The sequence below is a fragment of the Mesoplodon bidens genome (genome assembly GCF_964165515.1).
Source record: "Mesoplodon bidens genome assembly, chromosome: 10".
Lineage (NCBI taxonomy): Eukaryota > Metazoa > Chordata > Mammalia > Artiodactyla > Ziphiidae > Mesoplodon > Mesoplodon bidens.
This window is the reverse complement of record NC_138172.1, coordinates 45,323,324-45,344,175: the sequence shown is the minus strand read 5'-3', so window position 1 is coordinate 45,344,175 and position 20,852 is coordinate 45,323,324. Positions and strand designations below refer to the sequence as shown.

Genomic DNA, 20,852 nt, shown 5'->3' with positions numbered 1-20,852 from the left:
TTTTTTTAAAAAAAGGACACTATCAAGAAAGTGAAAAGGCAACCCACAGGATGGGAAAACATTTTTGAAAATCATATATCTGCTAAGGGATTTGTATTTAAAATATATAAAGAACACTTAGACTCAATTCTAAAAAGACATATGACCTGTCTTAAAAAGTGGGCAAAGTATCTGAATAGACATTTCTCCAAAGATGATATGCAAATGGACAATAAGCACATGAAAAGATTTTCAACATCATTAGCCATCAGGGAAGTACAAATGAAAGACCACCACGAGTTACCACTCCACACTCACTAGGATGACTGTAATTAAAAATATAGGTAATAACAACTGTTGGTGAGGATGTGGGAAAACTGGAAACCTCACACATTGCTGGTGCTAATGGCAGCTTTGGAAAACAGTCTGGCAGCTCCTCAAAAAGTTACACATAGTGTTATCGCATGACTCAGCGCCTCCACTTCTAAGTATATATCCAAGAGAAACAAATACTTGTCTGCACGAAAACATTTGCACACATGTTCACAGCAGTGTTATTCATACTAGTCAAAAGGTGAAAACAACTCAAATGTCCATCAACTGATGAATGGATAAACAAAATGTGGTATATCCATACAATGGAATATTACTACATAATAAAAAGAAATGAAATACTGATACATGCTACAGCATGGATGAATCTTGAGAACATGCTAAACGAAAGAAGCCAGTCAGATAGGGTCATATTTTGTATGATTTCAAGTATCTGAAATGTCCAGAATAGGCAAAGCCAGAGAGACAGAAAGCACGTTAGCACTGGGCAGGGACTGGGGGTAGAGAGGAAGAGATGACGTGAAGGTAATGGTTACAAGGTACAGGGTTTCTCTTTCAGGTAGTGAAAAAATTCTAAAATTGGTTCTGTTGGTGGTTGCACCACTCTGAAAGATACTAAAAACCATTGAATGGCAGGTATATGTTAAATGACTGAATTGTATGTCACAGGAATTATAGCTCAACAAAGCTATTAGAAATAAAATAAAACTTTAAACATTAAAAGGTTAAAATGCTTATGGTATGATTATTATTTCATAATATACCTTTTAATACAGAAACAATGCTTTCTCTCTGCCTGTTTAGTCAATAATGATTTGGAAACAGACAAGTTCAAACTGTTTCTTAATATCTTCTAGAAAGTGGATTTTCCTAAACAAGTTAAGTAAACAAGAATGTAAATGTTATGCCTTGGAAAAATCAAACTGTTTCCACACCTATAGATGCACATACACCTGTATGAATATATGCATATATACATATGCATATAAAATATATGTTGGTCCTTTGCTTGTCACAGGTCATTCATCACTATGGATTAAAGAAAGGACTGCAGGATTTCCTTCTGATTTTGTGCTGTTAGCCTTGTTTGAGTTACTGTATGCATTTTGAAAAAGATCCATTCAAAAAAATACTCCTTTAATTAAACTTTGTATTCAGACTGACATTTTATCTGTTACGCCAAATTTTACTGTGGTTCTTGAGGAATACCAACACCATCTTCAGTTAAGCTTAAGTCGTCCGATTTATTAATTTTCAGCTTCCTAACGAGGATCCTGAAATTTTTGAAGTTTCATCCAAGTGTCTGTCTATACTGGTTCAGTTGTATGGAGGAGAAAACCCAGACAGCCTGTCTCCCGAAAATGCAGAGAATTTTGCTGATTTACTGACATCCAAAGAGGACCCGAAGGAGCAGAAGCTTCTGTTGAGGATTCTCAGAAGAATGGTGAGTCCACACGGAAACTGGGGCTTGGGTGGGCGGCCTCAGTGGCAGCCAGTAGACGGGGAGTAGTCATTTTTTTCGACCTAGTTTCATTAAAGAACTCCCAGTTACCTTTCCCCATAGTCACCTACTGTTAACATTTATCATATTCTGCATATCTATCTGCATATACAAGTATTTTTCCTGAACTGTGAGAAAGTAAGTTAGACACATTGTTCTTGCTTACTCCTTAGTATGTGAGTGTGTATTTCCTAATGAGATGGATGTTCTGTTACTTAACTACAGTTATCAAAACCAGGAAATTTAACATTGATACAAATCTTTTACTAATCTGCCATCTGTATTCCAGTTTTGTCAGTTGTCCCCATAATGTCCTTTATAGCTTGTTTTCTGGTGTAGAAACCAGTCCAGGATCATGTATTTTAGTAGATGTGTGTCCTTAATCTGGAATAGTTCTGCAGCCTTTCTTTGTCTTTCATGACATTTCTAAAGAATGGGCCAATGTAGGTCTCTCTGATGTTTTCTGGACAATTGGATTCAGGTAAGCCCCAGAAGAAATACTGTGTCCTTCTCAATCCATCAGATCCAGAGGCTTATGATGTCTGTTTGCCCTTTACTGGTGATGTTCATTTTGATCACTTCATTAAATCAATGTGTTGTTATTTTTAAATTTTTTAATGGTTGCAAAAGGGAGATTTTCAAACTCGCAACGTTTCTAACCCCCAGTATGGTACTGTAGGAAAAATTTTCCCTTTCGCCCCATTTATTTTTTATTTATTTTATTTTATTTTTTGGCGGCGTTGGGTCTTCGTTGCTGCACCAGGGCTTTCTCTAGTTGCGGCGAGCGGGGGCTACTGTTCATTGCAGTGCACGGACTTCTCATTTTCGTGGCTTTTTTTGTTGCAGAGCACAGGGCTCTAGGCGCGCGGGCTTCAGTAGCTGTGGCTCACAGGCTGTAGAGCGCAGGCTCAGTAGTCGTGGCTCGCAGGCTCTAGGGCACAGGCCCAGTAGTTGTGGCACACGGGTTTAGCTGCTCCACGGCATGTGGGACCTTCCCGGACCAGGGCTCGTACCCATGTCCCCTGCATTGGCAGGCGGCTTCTTAACCACTGAGCCACCAGGGAAGTCCATCGCCCCATTTATTTTACTTTTAAAAATATATATATAGCTGATGTTTATTTGAAAGTACTTTTGAAGACTGACTTATTTTCTTTTTACAGTAGATCTTGTTCTGCTGCTTTCGAAGGCCATTATTTACAGCAGCTGTTGTTGAAGTTAGGCAAGGAGTGGAGGTCCTGTTAGTCTGTGTCGTTTTCTGGCTTGTCAGTCTGTGTTCACTTCTAGATCCAATTATCTTGAGGGGTCCTTTGGCAGTGGAGGCTATGGATGCTCCAGAGAGTTGCCTTCAAGACAATTTTTATGCTAGTTCGATAGACAGCTGCAGTACGTGACCCAGCTAAATCTACACAGCAGGTTATGGGTGACAGAACTAGAACAGAGATAGAGAGTTACCCTCCTCGCTGCTACATTATGCTTTTGTACAGCCAGACCTCCCAACCGCAACAATGCTTCCTGTCTAGTGGAGTCATTCCCTGAGTAACCGGATGATGACACAATCTAAGCAAGCCTCCCGAAGTGTAGGATAAATACTTCTGGGGACAGTAGACCTTGGGCATGGTACTCCAACCTAGCACTAGATGACACTGAATCACAAAGTAAGGCAAATATTTCCTCTTCCATTTTATTTTGATGTTTCTGATGATTTAAGGTGAAAGTCTCAATTTGGTACTACTGTGTCTTTAACACCTCTCAAATCCTTCAGAATGTCCCTTTTTAACAGAGAGGAAGCCTCTCAGATGACTAGCTTTTTCAGTAGAGATAACATATTTCTTTCAAAAAATAGTTTTAATCATTTAGAAATGGTGAGTCAATGTGAAATCAAGTACTAGAAAATATGGTAATATGAGTGATATGTACATGTGGCAGAATCGTGTGTTTGGTACAGAATGACAAAAGCTTGGGGATATTGACCTCACATCTGATACAATTAATTTTATAGAGATTCACCATCTCATATTTGAAAATGTTAGGGCCAGATTTAGTTTGGAATTTATAATTTTCAGATCTTTTTGGCATGGTGCTTATACTGTATATGATATGACTCCACAGCAGTCACCTGGGGTGGTACCGTTGTCAAGCATGGTAATATTTCTGCTGCAAAATGTATGAACATTCACACCAAGTGGGTAAATAAAAACTGTATGTGACCCCATGTGGTTAGGTCAGGTTTTGCCACCAAATATGTTTTTGAACCAAACTTAAGAAAAAAAGTTTTGATTTTCAGAGCTTTCTAGATTTTAGAATTGCAGAGAGATTATGGACCTATCTTTGGAATAAATTACATCATTTAAAAAAAAACAGGTTAATTTAATCATGCAGGAAACAGTTAGACCCCAACTTGGTCAAAGTAACCAGACTACACCATCTTTTAGTTAATTTTACTGTCTGAAATGATTTCCTTATAGTTTCTGACCTGCCACATATAGGGCCAGGTAGGTTTTGTTTGGGGAAGAAAAGTTGAATCCAAGTGACTTTATCTGTGTATGTGAAAATAGAAGTAGTTTCTGGTGCTGCTCATCTGTTTGTTTGTTTTTTAATTGTAGTAAAGTAAACATAATATAAAGTTTACCAGCTATCTGTGATAAGTGCTTTATAATCTTCTGAAAACTTTCTAAATTACCCATGGATGGGTCAATGTTGGGTTCAAGTGGTGCAAAACACACAATCAGGGATTCTGGGCCTTGAACTTGCCTATCCTGAGGCTCGGTTCTGCTTAAACTTAGAACTGAGTTCAGTAAATTTGGAGAGAAACAGCAGCAGATGACCCAAAGGGTTGTATGATGCCAGCACCCACTCCCGGACTGATGTGGCCCTTCCCCTCTCTCTCGCTGCTTCCTGTCCTCACCTCTGTGGTTGCCATTGTTTTGTAACTGTCAGCTTACCGTCTGTTCTCACCTTCACATTACCCTTGTTCAGTGTAGTGATGTGGTCTTTTTCAGCGTGTTATAGTGTCTAGCCCATGAAAGGTTGTCAGCAGATGATGTTTCTAACTGTGTTAAGGACTTCTGGTGAATTATCTCATTTAATCTTCACAGCTCCCTTAGCGGTCAGCTCCAGTGATTGCTTCCATTTATAGGTTAAAAGCTAAGGCTCAAAGAGCTTACGTAACACTCCCAAGGCCACCAACTAGGACTCGGCAGAGCTGGGACCAGCCAAGGTGAACTGACCCTAGCTTGTGCTCTTGCCAAGTAGCTGGCCACCTTGCTGCTGCTCTGTCCAGGACTGATCTGGACTCTGAGGGCATTCATTAAGCTGAACTTGACTGAATTTCGATCTAGAAGGCACCTAAGAGATTCATTCTTTCATTCATGGGAAAATGATAGAGTTATTACTATGTGCATCCTCTACATTGGGGGAACTAAGACAGCAAGATATGCTCTTCCTGCTGTCTGTTGTCAGGGATCCCTAACTGGAGCGAGAGAGAAACGCCAGCTTCATTATAAAGCAGAATGCAATTAGTGCCACGCTAGAGGAGCCAGCAAAGTTCCACAGAAACATTCCCTTTGGGGAGGAGATTGGCCACGACATGGTGTTTGAGCAGTGTGTAGAAGGATGTGTTGGTCATCCATGCATGGACCAGGAAGAAGCACATCCTGAATAGTGGCCCCAAAATCCACAGGGCTAGACTGACATACATAAGAAATGGACCAGGAAAGACCAGAGGGTACCAAACATTTGGAGTTTGGACACCGTTGTTAGAATTAGAAAGTTCTGGTCTCTGAAACCAAAGGACAGTGGTAGCATCTCAATTGAATTCAAATTATGTTTACAGTGAAATAAAGCTTTCTCACAGTGCCCGGCATGTAATTGGTATTTAGTAAGTATCCACTGAGCTGAGTAAGAAATGTCTGTAAAATCTCTACTTTTGTTATTGGCAGTTGTTCAGTTTTGCTCTTCAGTGTATATTGTGAGCTAATTTGAGTGCTTTGTAGATGCACAGGCCAGAATGAGAGGGACCTTAAAAGGCCTTTAGTTGTTCCCCAGTCTGATGCTTCAGTCCCCTACACACTATCCCTGCCAAGTTTCTTAGAAGGGGGTGAGATTGGATAGGTAGATGCATAGAGGATGGGAACCTGGGAGATAGAAAGAATGTGAGCAAAGATTTCCTGTGATTTTAGGGGGGCTGGCATCTCAGGCTCTCCTCGATGGCCTGGGGGAGCCAGACTTGATAGAGAGGCAGGGAGCAATTTGGATTTGTTACCTGAATCAGTAATTGGATTAAGGAGGCTTGTTAAGTGCAGCCTTCTGATTGTAAGAAGTTAAGGAGGTAAAGACAAGCTCTTTAAGGACCTACCTCAAAGGACATTTATGAAGTGCACACTCCTTCTGGGAGCAATTCTTTTTTTCTTAATTGAGACAAAACTGGCATATAGCATTATATTAGTTTTAGGTGTACAAGATATTTGTATATATTGCAAAATGATCACCACAGTAAGTCTAGCTAACATCCATTGCCATAAATAGTTGTACATTTTTTTCTAAGATTTACTTTCTTAGCAACTTTCAAATATACGATACAGTATTATTAACTATAGTCACCATGCTGTACATCACATCCCAATGACTTATTTATTTTATAACTGGAAATTTGTACCTTTTAATCCCTTCACCCATTGTACCCACTCCCAACCCCTCACCACCAATCTATTGTCTGTATCTACGAGCTTGGCTTTTTCCTTCCGCTTTTTTTTTCTTTTAAGATTCCACACAAAATTGAGATTATGTGGAATTTATCTTTCTCTCTCTGACTTATTTCACTTAGCATAATTCCCTCAAGATCCATCCATGTTGTCACAAATGGAAAGATTTCTTTTTTTTTTTTTTGCTTGCACTGGGTCTTAGTTGCAGCAGGTGGGCTCCTTAGTTGCAGCTCATGGGTTCCTTAGTTGTGGCATGCAAACTGTTAGCTGTGGCATGCATGTGGGATCTAGTTCCCTGACCAGGAATTGAACCCAAGCCCCCTGTATTGGGAGCATGGAGTCTTATCCACTGCACCACCAGGGAAGTCCCAAGATTTCATTCTTTTTTATGGCCAAATAATATTCCAGTGTGTGTGTGTTTGTGTATCAAATTTTCTTTATACATTCTTCTATCATTGGACATTTAGATTGTTTCCATATCTTGGCTATTGTAAATAATGCTGTGGTGAACATTGGGGTGTATATTTCTTTTTGAATTAGTGTTTTTGTTTTCTCTGGATAAATACCCAGAAGTGGAATTGCTGGGCCTTATGGTAGTTCTATTTTTAATTTTTTGAGGAACTTCTGCACTGTCTTCCATGGTGTTTGCACCAGTTTACATTCCTAGCGACAGTACCCAAGGATTCCCTTTTCTCCACATCCTCGCCAACATTTGTTATTGGTTGTCTTTTTGATAATAACCATTCTGACTGGTGTGAGGTAACATATTCTTGTGGTTTTGATTTGCATTTCCCTGATGTTTAGTGGTGTTGAGCATTTTTTTCATGTACCTGCTAGCTATCTATATATCTTCTTTGGAAAAATGTCTATTCAGGTCTTCTGCCCATTTTTTATTCAGATTGCTTTTTTACTATTAAGTTATATGAGCTCTTTCTGTTAATATATTTTGGATATTATTCCCTTATAAGATGTATGATTTGCAGATATTTTCTCTCATTAGGTAGGTTGCCTTTCATTTTGTTGATGGTTTCCTTCACTGTGCAGAAGCTTTTTAGTTTGATGTAATCCACTTGTTTATTGCTTTTGTTGCCTTTGCTTTTGGTGTCAGATCCAAAAAATCATCTCTAAGACCAGAGTCAAGGAGCTTACTGCTTGTGTTTTCTCCTAGGAGTTGTATGGTTTTAGGTCTTATGTGCACGTCTTTAATCCATTTGGAGTTAATTTTTTTGTGTGGTGTAAGATAATGGTTCAGTTTCATTCTTTTGCATGTGTTCAGTTTTCCCAACACCATTTATTGAAGAGACTGACCTTTCTCTATTGAATATTCTTGGCTCTTATGTCAAAAATTAATTGAACATATATGCATGGGTTTATTTCTGGGCTCTCTATCCTGTTCCATTGATATATTTGTCTGTTTTCAATGCCAGTACCATACTGTTTCGATTACTATATCTTTGTAATATAGTTTGAAACCAGGGAGTGTGATGCCTCCAGCTTTGTTCTTCTTTTTCAAGATTGCTTTGGCTACTTGGGGTCTTTTGTGGTTTCATACGAATTTTAGGATTGTTTGTTCTATTTCTTTGAAAAATGCTATTGGAATTTTGATAGAGATTGCACTGAATCTGTAAATCGCTTTTGGAGCATTTCTAAAAACAAGAGGGTTCTACTCTGTGAGACTGTCTCTTTTTAAACCCTGATTGAAGAGTGCCTCTTTCCCCAAAGCTGAGCAAGCCGGGATGATTTCAGAGAGGGCAACCCCAAAATACCCTTGGCCCTACAGTTTCTAAGGCCACGTAATGAGCGTGTCCGTGACCGGTAAACTGTGGTTATTAGAGAGCCATCTTAGGAATAATGTGGAAGATTCCTCCCTATGAGTTACACAAAAGGCCCTTTCTTGAAATATCTGTTTCAGCTCCCAATCTTGTGACTGTAACTTTCTAAAAGCAGAATTTTCACTAACAGATGAAAGAAATAAGATGTGTAATTTGTGCTGATGGGGTTGGGATATGTTTTGCCCCTAGGGTTCTCTTCCTTATTTAGTCTGCATTTAGAACATTGAGAAAATGTTGGGGAAACCTGAGAATTTAATTATGTACTGTAATTTACCAGGATGTTTGGTGGTTTTATAATTATACTTTGTACTCTGGCTTTAAAAATGTGATGGAGATCCTTCTGGTTGCTGCCAGGTTTACCTGTCCCTTAAACTTGATATCAGTGGGCGTTTTCTCAGGGTAATGATCGTGGATCAGCTGCTTGTCACTTAATTAAAGTTAGCTTTACTCCAACACTCAAAATATTGACTATACACAAGCCACCACAAACTTGTTCTCTAAAACTGACTGCTCTCTGAAAGCAGAGTGTGGTCGTAACACGCTGAGGTTGCTAACTCCTTTCACCTGCCCACTCACCCATCTACCTGGTACAGCAGAGGTGGCAGTAGTGGGACTTGGGCTCGCTCTCTGAGGGTGATTAGTATTAAAGATTATTACAAATATCCATCCCTTGAGGACCCTTTACGCTGCTGCTTTCAGAAAATCTTGCTCTGCTCACCACCATTTTCCTTCCAAATTCTCATGTAGGTCCCCTGGTCCTTTCCATTTTGACCATGAGAGCAGAGATGTTGTGTTGCTGAAAATCAGTGTAATAGCATTTCTTCACATACAGAGTTTTTAAAGCTCTGAAGAGACCAAATGAGGAAACTAGGAAATCTGCAGCCATTCTTTTTCTATTTTAGGAGCAGGATGAGTTGTAGATGTAGAAGCAGAAGGGACCTAATTGCTATTAGAAAAGTAAAGAACTATTCCTTGAGGTGTAACAAGAAGGCAAAATGATACCTCTCCCTCCTAGCTTATTTTTCTCATGGTAAGGCCTTCTTTTCTTGACTTATTTTCCTAAAGGGAAAAAAGTGGGGAGATTGTTGTGAAGCCAGTGAAAATTTTTAGAGAAATACTATGTACACAAAGGAGTAAAAAGCAAGTGTAATCAATTTTTGTGAAATCTCGTCCCTTAGAACGTTTTCCTGAGACTCTGAGAGGATGCTCTTAGGAGTTTCCAAGAGGAATCTTTCCCTGAATCCATACACACCATTTATTGTTACACTGGATGAGCATCTATGCCCGTGATTGCCATAGGACTCACAAGTTAATTGGGAACTCTTTGATTAATTTGGTTGTGTCTTTCCAACAAAGAAAAGAAACATCTTGCTGAAAAATTTTTCCTTAGTTCCCTGAGGAAACATTCCTGAGATTTTGAGCAAGACAAAAGCTTATGGCCAGTGGAATAGGATCATTTATAGCCAGTCACTCTCAAGACTGAAACTTCTGTGTTTCTGTGAGTGAAGCCACATCCACCTCAGAGAGGAAGTATGTGATCTTTGCCATGGGTTTCCTGAGGATGTGCAACATGTCTCATCCCTTTGAACATGTCTCATTCTCGCTCACATTTCCTATGTGCATCTGCCCTCTCCCCTGCCCCTTCCCACATGGAGGTTCCTCATGGTCAGGCTGATGTTTGTGGGCCCTGGGCAGCATAATTTCTCTTCTGTTTTGACTTCTTATTTCAAGAGATTCAGCTCCCTACCTGCCTCCTGAAATTCTTCTGTCAGATAAAATTCATTCTCTAACGAGTCCTTTCCTCTTTCCATTCCCATTGCCATGGATGGTATCTTTATCCACCTTTCTATTATGAAAGGTTTCAAAACCACACAGCAGTTGAAAGAGTAATATGATTGAGAACCTGTGTAGTCAAGAATTATTATCAGAATTGTTATCATTTCACCATATTTTTCAAGTCTCCGTATGTACTTTATTCACACAAAATGTCACCCTGATATTTTTTACTTTTACGTGTGTGTTTTAAATCACGTGAAAGCAAAGGAATCATGACACTTGGCCCAATAACATTATCACACCCAAGAAAATTAATAACGATTCATAATATCATTAATACCCAATTCATGTTTAATTTTCCTAGTTAAAAAATGACTTAATAGCTTTTTTTTTTTTTTAAAGCCATGTTCCAGTCAAGGCTCACATACTGAATTTGTTGTTTTCTTAGTCTCCTTTAATCTAGAAGAGTCTTCCTGCCTTTTTTTTCCCCTATGAAATTGACTTTTTGGAGAGTCTGAGTCAGTTGTCTGGTAGAATGCCCAACAGTCTGAAATAGTATGAATATTTCCTCACAGCATTTTTGGTCACAACATCTCATTGGTAATGGCCCCTAATCTTGTATCCCATCAGGAAGCATATGATGCTAGGCTGCCCCACTTTCAGTGATGCTAAGTTTGATTGCTTGACTAAGGGGTTATCTTCTGCTTCTCCATCAGGTAGATACATGTTTCCCTTTGAGATCACTAAGTAATCCTCACAGAGATGCTTTGGCACTGTGTGAATATCTGTATTCCCCACAACTTCTTAAAGAAAAGGGTAAGACTATAAAAAATGGGCTAATGGTGATGGAGCAAAAGAAATAGTTAATTTTTAATCATTAATTTTTAAACTGTGGAAAGGACCAATCTGATATCCTTGGGAACAGGTATCCCTCAAAAAGAGGGAAGACCTACTGCTTTCTTGCATAATATTAATTTGTTGAGAATCTACCCATTGTAAATTATAAGTAAACAGCTAAGGGTCCTTGGAATTTGTTTTATGTTTTATATCCTCCTCATGGCCAAGGAGGGGAAGAAGCTGTGAGGGATCATTTATTTATTCAAACTTTGAATATTCCCATTTATAAGTACTTATTATCTGGTTCAAATGATAGTGATTACAAGTAACTGTGGAGTTTTCCTGATTCTTCATGATCATTCTGACCATCATCAAGCCCACTGTGCAGCTGTTGCTGTGCAGAATGCTCTAGACTCTCTTGGTAATGTGGGATTTCTTTAATGACATGCTTTTAACAAAACCATTCTTAAAATAGTGAACATTCAAAGCATGTTAAGAATTAGGATGAACACGTTTACTTCCTTGTGGATACAAAGAGCAATGAAAATTGCTCTGGAGGACATTTCCTTAGGAAGACCTGTACTAAATGTTTCTAATTTTTGTATTTAAAAGAATATTTTAAATGCAATTTTCCTTTGTATAATCTATAACAATTTTAATAAATGAATTCTGTCCACTAAAAGAATAGTTAATGTCTACATTATATTCATAGGAATATCTTCCTTTCCTCAAAAGGGTTGTTTTCAAGTTGTTATACTGTATATGACAAAGAACCAGAGTTGGGTTTTGGGTTTTCAGTTTTTAAATAATCATGGGAAAAGCTAAAGATAAAAAACTTTCAGTTGATATTTTAAATATTTATCTGAGAGAGTATTTTAAATTCAAGCCGTTAGAAAAGTTTAATTTAAAGGTGAATTATGACCTCTTATTGTTGTTTTGTATAAGCAAGTGTTTTGAAACTGATTAACAGAAATAATTGACCGAGTTTAGGTATATGATTTTTCAACACAGGGGTTCCTTTTTGTTCTGGAATAAGTAATACTGGAAAACTAACCACTTCATGTAAATTCACTTAAACTGGCTGCCTAACAACTGTGGTAAATAATGACAAAATGTGTGGCTGGGGCTTGATCTCAAGAAATAAAACTGAAATTTATTTAAATGCATTTATTTTGTCTTTTAACAACATTATGAAGACATTCTTATAATGGGTTACTTCGCATTTTGTAAGCCTGTGCAGAAAAAGTCTTCGCTAAGAGTGACCACTCACTCAGCAAGTAGTTATTTAGTGCCTGCTCAGTGCTGGGGATAGAGCTGTGAACAACACGGACTAAGATCCCTGCTCTACTGGAGCTTACCAGGGAGAGTGAGATGACAACTGCATTTATTAAATAAACTATTGATGTTTTAGATAGTAAAAGCACTAAGAAGAAACATATAGAAGGAAAGAAAGATAGGACATACAGTGGGACATCTGCAGCTCCGGATGATGTGACCAGGGAAGGTCTCACTGAGATGACATCTGAGTAAAGACCTGAAGGAAGCCAGGGGGAGATTTGGAGCAAGACACACTAGACAGGGGACAGCATTTGCTAAGTCTGCAAGGCAGGTGCCTACCCAGGGTGTGCTAGGGACCCCAAGGAAGCCAGTGTGTCCAAAGCAAAATGAGCAAGAAATAGATATGTAAGATGCGAGGGAGATGACAGAGGAGGGTTTGGTGGAGGGAGGAAGTTATCCTGGCAAAGACTGGCCTTCATCCTGAGTGAGACGAGAGCCTGTGGAGGGTTTTGAGCAGAAGGGTGAGGTGATCTGGTTCCCACGCTGAGTGCGGTCATTGAAGTGGGTGAGGGGTGAGAGATGGCAGCAGGTTATTGCAGTCCTGGGGAGTCCTGGTCATGGCTTGGAGTGGTTATATTTTGGTTAAATCTTGACAGTACAACCAGTAGAATTTGCCAGCAGATTGGATATGGGCTGTGAGGCAAACAGGAATCAAAGATGATTCCAGTTTGGGCCCAACCCAAAACCTAGATGGCCAAAACTCAGGAGGAGCTGGTCTGGGGGAAGAGGGGAAATCGGGAGCAGAGTTTGGGGCACGTTATGGGTAGATGCCTGTCAGCCATCCAAGTGGGAATGTCTAGTTGGCTGTTGGATCTACAGGTCTGGAATTCCAAGTAAGAGAAATCTGGACTGGAGGGAGAAACGGAGAGAGGTGGTGATCAGAACATGGGCTGTTCAAATGTGGATTTTGGAAGGCTTCCAAGTTAATGGCAAAAACCAGGTCTAGAGTAAAATCACAGGAGTGAGTGTCTGAGGTGTGGAGGAAGACAGGGTCATGGGAGGGAAAGCCAGAGACCTGAGTGGTGCTAGAAGGACCCTCTCTATGGACGGCAATATTACCAAGCGCTGTGACAAGAGTGGCACTGGGGACAAGGACAGTGAGCTGGGAACCCAGTGATCCACAGCTGCAGCAGGGAAGAGTAGCAGGCGCTATTCTCTGGCGACATTAGGTTTAAAGGTGGGGGGTAATGGAGGAGAGGTGGGGAATGGTCAGGAAGCAGCAGGGAGGACCACAGAGCCATCTCTGTGAATAAGGAACCTGAGAAAGGGCTGTACAGAGCCCTGTGGGTATGAGCCCAGGGGAAGAGGGGCGATCTGGGAGACCTGGGCTCTGCATTGTGATCAACGTAAACTAGGATGAAGTGTGGGTGCTGGAGACTGGTCCCGACTGAGATTGTGCAGACAGGATGCATGAGGCTGTGAGCAAGAGGCAAGGACCTTGCTGGTGCCTGTAGAGTTCTGGGCCTTCTGACTCTAGCCAGGACAGAGGTGACCCCACGTCTCTCTGCCCACGAGAATCAACAGAGGCCTGGTCTTGCTCTGAGTGTGCAGAACCCACCTGAACCCTGCCAGGGCAGCCTGTAGCTGGGCCTTTCCCCTCCATCATATTGGGCTCTACCAGCAATTCTAGACATTTTTGTGTGTCATCTTTCACATTATCAAAAGTGCATGATGGCACATTATGACAGCCTTCATATCTAACCTTCTCAGCATCATCATAAAATGCGGTCTTTTCTTCAAAACTGTTTCAGGTCTTCATTAATTTTCCGTTGCTATTCAAATTAGTAGTCCCCTTTGAAGTTTCTGCCCTTTCTTCACACTTGAAGAGATTTTTCTCTTCTTTAGCCGGTGACCATCCAGTGTTGTCTATCCGTCAGACCTGCCCTCTTCAAAGACTTTGTATGTCTGTGTCTTTATTTCTGTCCTGCCCCTAGGTTCATCAGAACCATTTATTTTATTTTATTTTATTTAGATTCCATATATATGTGTTAGCATACGGTATTTGTTTTTCTCTTTCCGACTTAAATAGAGAATGGACTTGAGGACACGGGAGGGGGAAGGGTAAGCTGGGATGAAGTGAGTGAGTGGCATTGACATATATACACTACCGAATGTAAAATAGATAGCTAGTGGGAAGCAGCCGCATAGCACAGGGAGATCAGCTCGGTGCTTTGTGACCACCTAGAGGGGTGGGATAGGGAGGGTGGGAGGGAGATGCAAGAGGGAGGGGATATGGGGATATATGTATACGTATAGCTGATTCACTTTGTTATACAGCAGAAACTAACACACCATCGTAAAGCAATTATACTCCAATGAAGATGTTAAAAAAAAAAGACTTTATGTAATTCTTCCACTATTACTGGCAATGATTTAATGAAATCCCATATCTTTTGTAAGATTTGAATTTTCCCTTTGCAGTTGATTTCTATATCACGGATATGCTAATTTAAAAAAACAAAAAACATTGTGCCTAGGCCTGGCTGAACACGTGTGTGTGTGTGTGTGTGTGTGTGTGTGTGTGTGTATGTGTACATGAGAGAGAACCACCCATCAATTTATCAGTAAACATATTCATGCCCCAAGTTGCTGGGGGCTGGGTTTTTGAAAATAAAAATTTGGGTAATAAGAACCCTTTGCCACTCTGTAATCACCCTTTTAGCTTAGCAAATCTGATGATTCCACATTCAGGCATAGTTTCTGCTTAAGAATTTGCCTTTAAAATTAACCATCACAATAAATGACCCTTCTGATCTATGTCAGTAGATATTTACTTTGATCTTTTAGTGTTTTGATTTGTGGGGTGGATGAGTAAGCCTGAGCAAACCCACACGATCTCATTCTAGTATTTCTCCTTAGGACTTCAGGAGACGGATGAGGAGGTTAGGTGGCCGACATGTGGGGTACAGAGACCAATTCTCATTGGCATCTTAGGGAGTTGAGCCAAAAATCCTAGACCAGTATCTCAGGGGTTGTTACTGAGACCTGTCATAACTTTTTCTGTTTCAGGGATTAGCTTTTTCTAACAACATTGCTAAAGGAAACGTATTGAAGGTGTTCCTGAGAATTATTTCCCGTAGCATCTTGCTTTCCTATTTCAGTTGCAAACATGCCACTGTCATGACCCTTCTGGAAGCAAATAATGATTGGGACTCTCATTTCCAATTACCCTCGCCTCCCTTCTTGATTTATACACAGAACAGATTTATCCTTTCTTCAAAGAAAGTTGTTAAGTTCTACACAGTATAATTTTTTTCAGGATATTAAATACTTTTATTTACTATAAACTGATAGTACTTTCTTTAAACCCCAAGAAACATTGTAGGTTTCATTAATTGGGTCACAAAGATATTTGGTTTTAAGTACCACAGAAGTTTTGATGCCATTTGCTTTTTTCTAAATTCCTTCATTATTATGTCAAGAAACAAAGTCTGTTTATAAACTCCACATGGACTTTTTGTATGTTGGTTATGAGAAGGTTTTAATGAAATTTGAGAGTGTCTCTAGAGATCACAGATCCTGGGGCCTTTAACATTACTGTGTTGCTTAGCAACCTGGAAGTCATTTCATTTCCAGGCTCTGTAATAATATGATATACTTTTCTTTGCCAGTCCCTGATGAAAATGTAATGGAAATAATCCCTTTCTAAAGGTTGCACTCCATGAGTGGGCGGCAACAGAGATGTTTTTTTCCTCTTTTTTCACCGTCTGGGCAGGTTTTTAATTCAGTGCACAAGTATTGTCTTCTGAATATTGTACGTGACAGAATGAAATATATTCTAAGATAATATTCTTAAAAGGAAGACCTACTCTTCTGATATAATGATTAGAAATACCATAGAAGTTGTCAACATACATAAGTGTACTTTCACCATGTTGAAAAAAGGGTAAACTTATTAGTTGACCACCAGTTAATGAAAGAATGTCTGCTTACTCCTAGATAATTTATTAAATCCAAGTATTTGCAGGTATTAGACAGGTCTAATAAAACCAATAAATAAAAAATAAAAAACAGTAAAACCAAATGCTTTTGAGTAATAGGAACAAAGCCAGTCTACATTAGTGAAAAGTTTGACTTATTGACTGTTTTTGAAAAAATATTTTTGTAATTTTTCTAAAGCAGTATTTTTTTTTTTTTTTTTTTTTTTTGCTGTACGCGGGCCTCTCACTGCTGTGGCCTCTCCCGTTGCGGAGCACAGGCTCCGGACACACAGGCTCCGCGGCCATGGCTCGCGGGCCCAGCCGCTCCGCGGCACGTGGGATCTTCCGGGATCGGGGCGCGAACCCGTGTCCCCTGCATCGGCAGGCGGACTCTCAACCACTGCGCCACCAGGGAAGCCCTAAAGCAGTATTTTTTAATTATAAAAGTAATACACAGTTTGCACATGAAGTTCATACATAATAACATTGTTCATAAAAAGTGGAAACAATCCAAATGTCTGTCAGCTGATGCATGGATAAATAAATGTGGTATATCCATGCAATGAAATATTATTCAGCCATGAAAAGGAATGAAGTACTGGTACATGCTATCACATAGATGAACCTTGAGAGCATTTTGCTAAGTGAAAGAACTTAGATGCAAAATGCCACGCACCGTGTGTTTCCATTTTTATGAAATATGTACTAGAATTGACAAATCTACAGAGACAGAATGATTAGTGGTTGCCAGGGGCTGAAGAGAAAAAGGAATGGAGAGTGACTGTTAATGGATACGGGGTTTTGGGCAAATAATGAAGGTGTTCTAAAACCTATTGTGGTGATAGTTATACACCTTTGTGAATATTCTAAAAACCACTGAATTGTACACTTTAAAATGGTGAATTTTATGATATGTGACTTTGTTATAAAAAATAACAGCATCCAAAAAAAGGAATATGACTTGGGAAATATATAAGAGTAAAAAGAAAATAATGTCATCCTTAAACTTATAATCCATACATTATCATAGTTAATGTTTTATTTCTTTCTAGACACAGATGACATATATGTATGTATGTGTATATACATATGCACATAAACATATACACATATATTGACATGCATTTCTAAACAAGTTAAGATTTTAAATTATGGTGGAAAAGTTCATGTGTTTACCTTGATTGCCTCCCAAAATCATTGAAATGATCGAAATAAGTATAAAAATAAGTGAAAATGCACAACCTCACTGGAAACAAAGAAAGGTATCAGTGATAGATGCCTAATTTGGCAAGTTTCTATAAGGCACAATTAGTTTAACAGAAAGACTATTCAGAATTTAGGAAACCATAGACCACCATAGGGAAAGAAGCAGAAATGCTGAGACACTCTGGAAGAATCTCAGGAACAGCAGAGGCTCAGAGGAAGGGCAGAGCCCAGGCCCAGCCCACACCTTGGAGCTGTTCACTGTGCACAGGGTCTTCCCTAGGGTGCCCTGTGGTGGGCACAAGAACAACTGAATTCCGGGCTGGGCTGCCCTGGTCCTCCAGAACCACTGCCCTCTGCCAAAGTGGATGCTCAACCTTCCATCCTGTTCCTTCTCTGAAGTTAAGTCTTCATTCATTTTTCTTACATTTCTCTCACTCACCCCAGGGCAAGTCTGCCCATAGCTCTCAGCAGCATCCTTCAGGAGCAGCTTCCCCAAGGAAATCAAAGCGAGATCTTACAAATTCCTGAGGTACCAGTCCTCGCTCATTAGATCTTCATTTTACGAAAGATAGGCAGACAAAGAAGAATTGCTGGACATTTGAGAGAAGTCTGTGGCCAAAGAATGGCCACAGGTGAACCAGAAAAGCCAGTGGCCACAGGAAAAAAAATATAAGAAAGAAGACTTAAAAAAAAATTCTAATTAGTATTCTCACAGAGACTTCAAAGATTATCTCATCCGTAAAACAAAACATGACGTTCCAGTTTTAAAACCCAGTAGAGGGATTGAATAACGGAATAAACTGACAAAAGCCAAGTGAATTATTTATGAAACCAACTTGAAGAATTCTTTCTGAGCACAGAGTGAGAGAAGTGTTACGAATTGTGGCAGATGGGTCCAGGAAACCCCACAGCTCTTTGTGGGAACAGTATATTAGCAGGTCTGATGATCCACCCACATTCAACACCCTCCTGGCACAGAGAAGGTGATGAAACCCTCAGTTGTGTATGTGGACAGTTTCCCTACATCCTCCACAGGAGAGCACTTTGCTTATAGGGTATGTGCCTAAGTGGATATCTATTCCCTTCTTTTTTTTGTCTTAAATGAGGCAAGTGTTAATGTTTACTGTGATGTGAAGAAGTGTTCACTCATGGCAGGCCCTGATAGGACAGCTAGATTTTCCAGACCAGATACTGAGATGATTCAGCAAAAGGCACTTTTAAAAAATTGAAGTATAATTGATGTACAATGTTATATAAGTTACAGGTGTACAGTATAGTGATTCATAATTTTTAAAGGTTATATTGCACTTATAGTTATTTTTAAATATTGGCTATATTCCCTGTGTTGTATAATATATCCTTGTAGCTTGTTTTGTGATAATAGTTTTTACCCTTTACTCCCCTGCCCTTGGATTGTCTCTCCGCTCTTTCCCCTCCCCACCAGTAACCGCTAGTTTGTCCTCTATGTCTGTGAGTCTATTTCTTTTTTGTCATATTCAGTAGTTTGTTGTATTTTTAATATTTCACATATAAGTGATGTCATACAGCATTTGTCTTCCTCCATCTGACTTATTTCACATAGAATAATACCCTCCAAGTCCATCCATGTTGTTGCAAATGGCAAAATTTCATTCTTTTTTTATGGCTGAGTGATATTCTATTATATATGTATACACATACATACATATACATGCATGTATGTGTATATATACATATACATACATATATATTTACACACACACACATACACACACACACACCACATCTTCTTTATCCATTCATGATGAACACTTTGATGAACACTTAGATTGCTTCCATGTCTTGGCTATTGTAAATAATGCTATGAACATTGGGGTGCATATATCTTTACCAGCTAATGTTTTGGGGTTTTCTTGGATATATACCCAGGAGTGGAATTTCTGGGTCATCTGGTAGTTCTATTTTTAGTTTTTTGAGAAACCTCCATACTGTTCTCCACAGTGGCTGAACCAATTTACATTCCCACCAACAGTGTATGAGGGTTCCCTTTTCTCTGCATCCTTGCCAACATTTGTTGTTTGTGGTCTTTTTGATGATAGCCATTCTAACAGGTGTGAGGTGATATCTTGTGGTTTTGGTTTGCATTTCCCTGATAATTAGCGATGTTGAGCATCTTTTCGTGTGCCTGTTGGCCATCTGCATGTGCTCTTTGGAAAAATGTCTATTCAGGTCTTCTGCCCAATTTTTAATCAGGTTGTTTGTTTTTTGGATGTTGAGTTGTATGAGCTGTTTATATATTTTTGGATATTAACCCCTTATAGGTCACATTATTTGCAAATATTTTCTCCCATGCAGTAGGTTGTCTTTCATTTTGTCGATGGTTTCCTTTGCTGAGCAAAAGCTTTTAAGTTTAATTAGGTCCCACTTGTTTATTTTTGAAAAAACACTTTTGGATTCAGAATTGAGTCTAGTGAAAATACTGAAAAGTGCCACCTTGGGCATAGTTTCCTGGTGTGGTGGAGTTAACAGGACCTCCAGGCCCTTGCTACTCAAAACGTGATCCCAGACCTTCAGCAGCTTCATTACTTGGCAGCTTATTTGAAATGCAGAATATCAGGCCCCACCCTATGCCTGTTGAGTCAGAATTTGTGCTTTAGCGTGGTCCCCAAGTGGTTCTAGAGGTGGTTCTAACATGGTCTAGAGGTGGCTTCTAAAAATCCAGAATGGGTGGTTAGCAGAGCCGTAAGCAAGATTTAAGTCTGAGAGATGCCCTTTTCAGAATCCAGTGTGTCTTTAGCCAATTCCAGATACTTTCAGTTATGTTTGCTGGTAAGGGGACTGGAACTCTTTTTTTTTTTGAGACTGGAACTCTTAATTTGTGTCTGTCCATTTATTTCTGGAAGACCTACTGACATCAACTTCTAAAAATCTTTTTTATTTCTTATTTTAATTTTTCTCATATTTGAAAATGAGAATGACATTCAAAATTGACGTAACTGTTCAGGGTTTGTCTCTAAAGGCTATTTTATCTAGTAAAGAATTCACAAGGGGAGAGACTTTAAGCAACACCAGGAGAGAAATATCAGGAAGAGAATACTGATTAAATAAAGCTGTGAAACAGGCTAGCAGAAAGTAGGAGAGGTTTTTTTTTAAATCTGTTAAAATGATAATATCCTCCGGCTAATGCATTAATAATGCAGTAGCAAGGGCAAAGGGCCCAGCTTGGGGGCTGGCAGAGAGCAGGTGGGCCAGCATTGTTGCTGATCCGTCAGTTCAGGTGCAGAGGCTGGGACATGGGGATGGGGGAGTACTGAGTGAGCCCTTTTAGACAGTCAAGCACCAGTGACTGGATTAAGGGAAGACACTTGGACATGGACAGGCAGGTTCAGACCTCACTCTGTCCCTTATCTGCAGTGTGTCCTTGGACAGGTCACTTAACATGTCAGAGCTG

At 39.6% G+C, this 20,852-nt stretch overlaps 1 protein-coding gene across 1 annotated transcript in view; it reads left to right on the top strand.

The window, feature by feature from the left end:
• Window positions 1-20,852, top strand: part of ULK4 (unc-51 like kinase 4) — a 550,770-nt gene that overhangs the window by 425,658 nt on the left and 104,260 nt on the right. Inside the window, exon 33 of the mRNA XM_081246952.1 lies at window positions 1,571-1,756. Coding sequence (XP_081103078.1) covers window positions 1,571-1,756 — 186 coding nt within the window. The remainder of the gene's footprint in view (window positions 1-1,570; window positions 1,757-20,852) is intronic.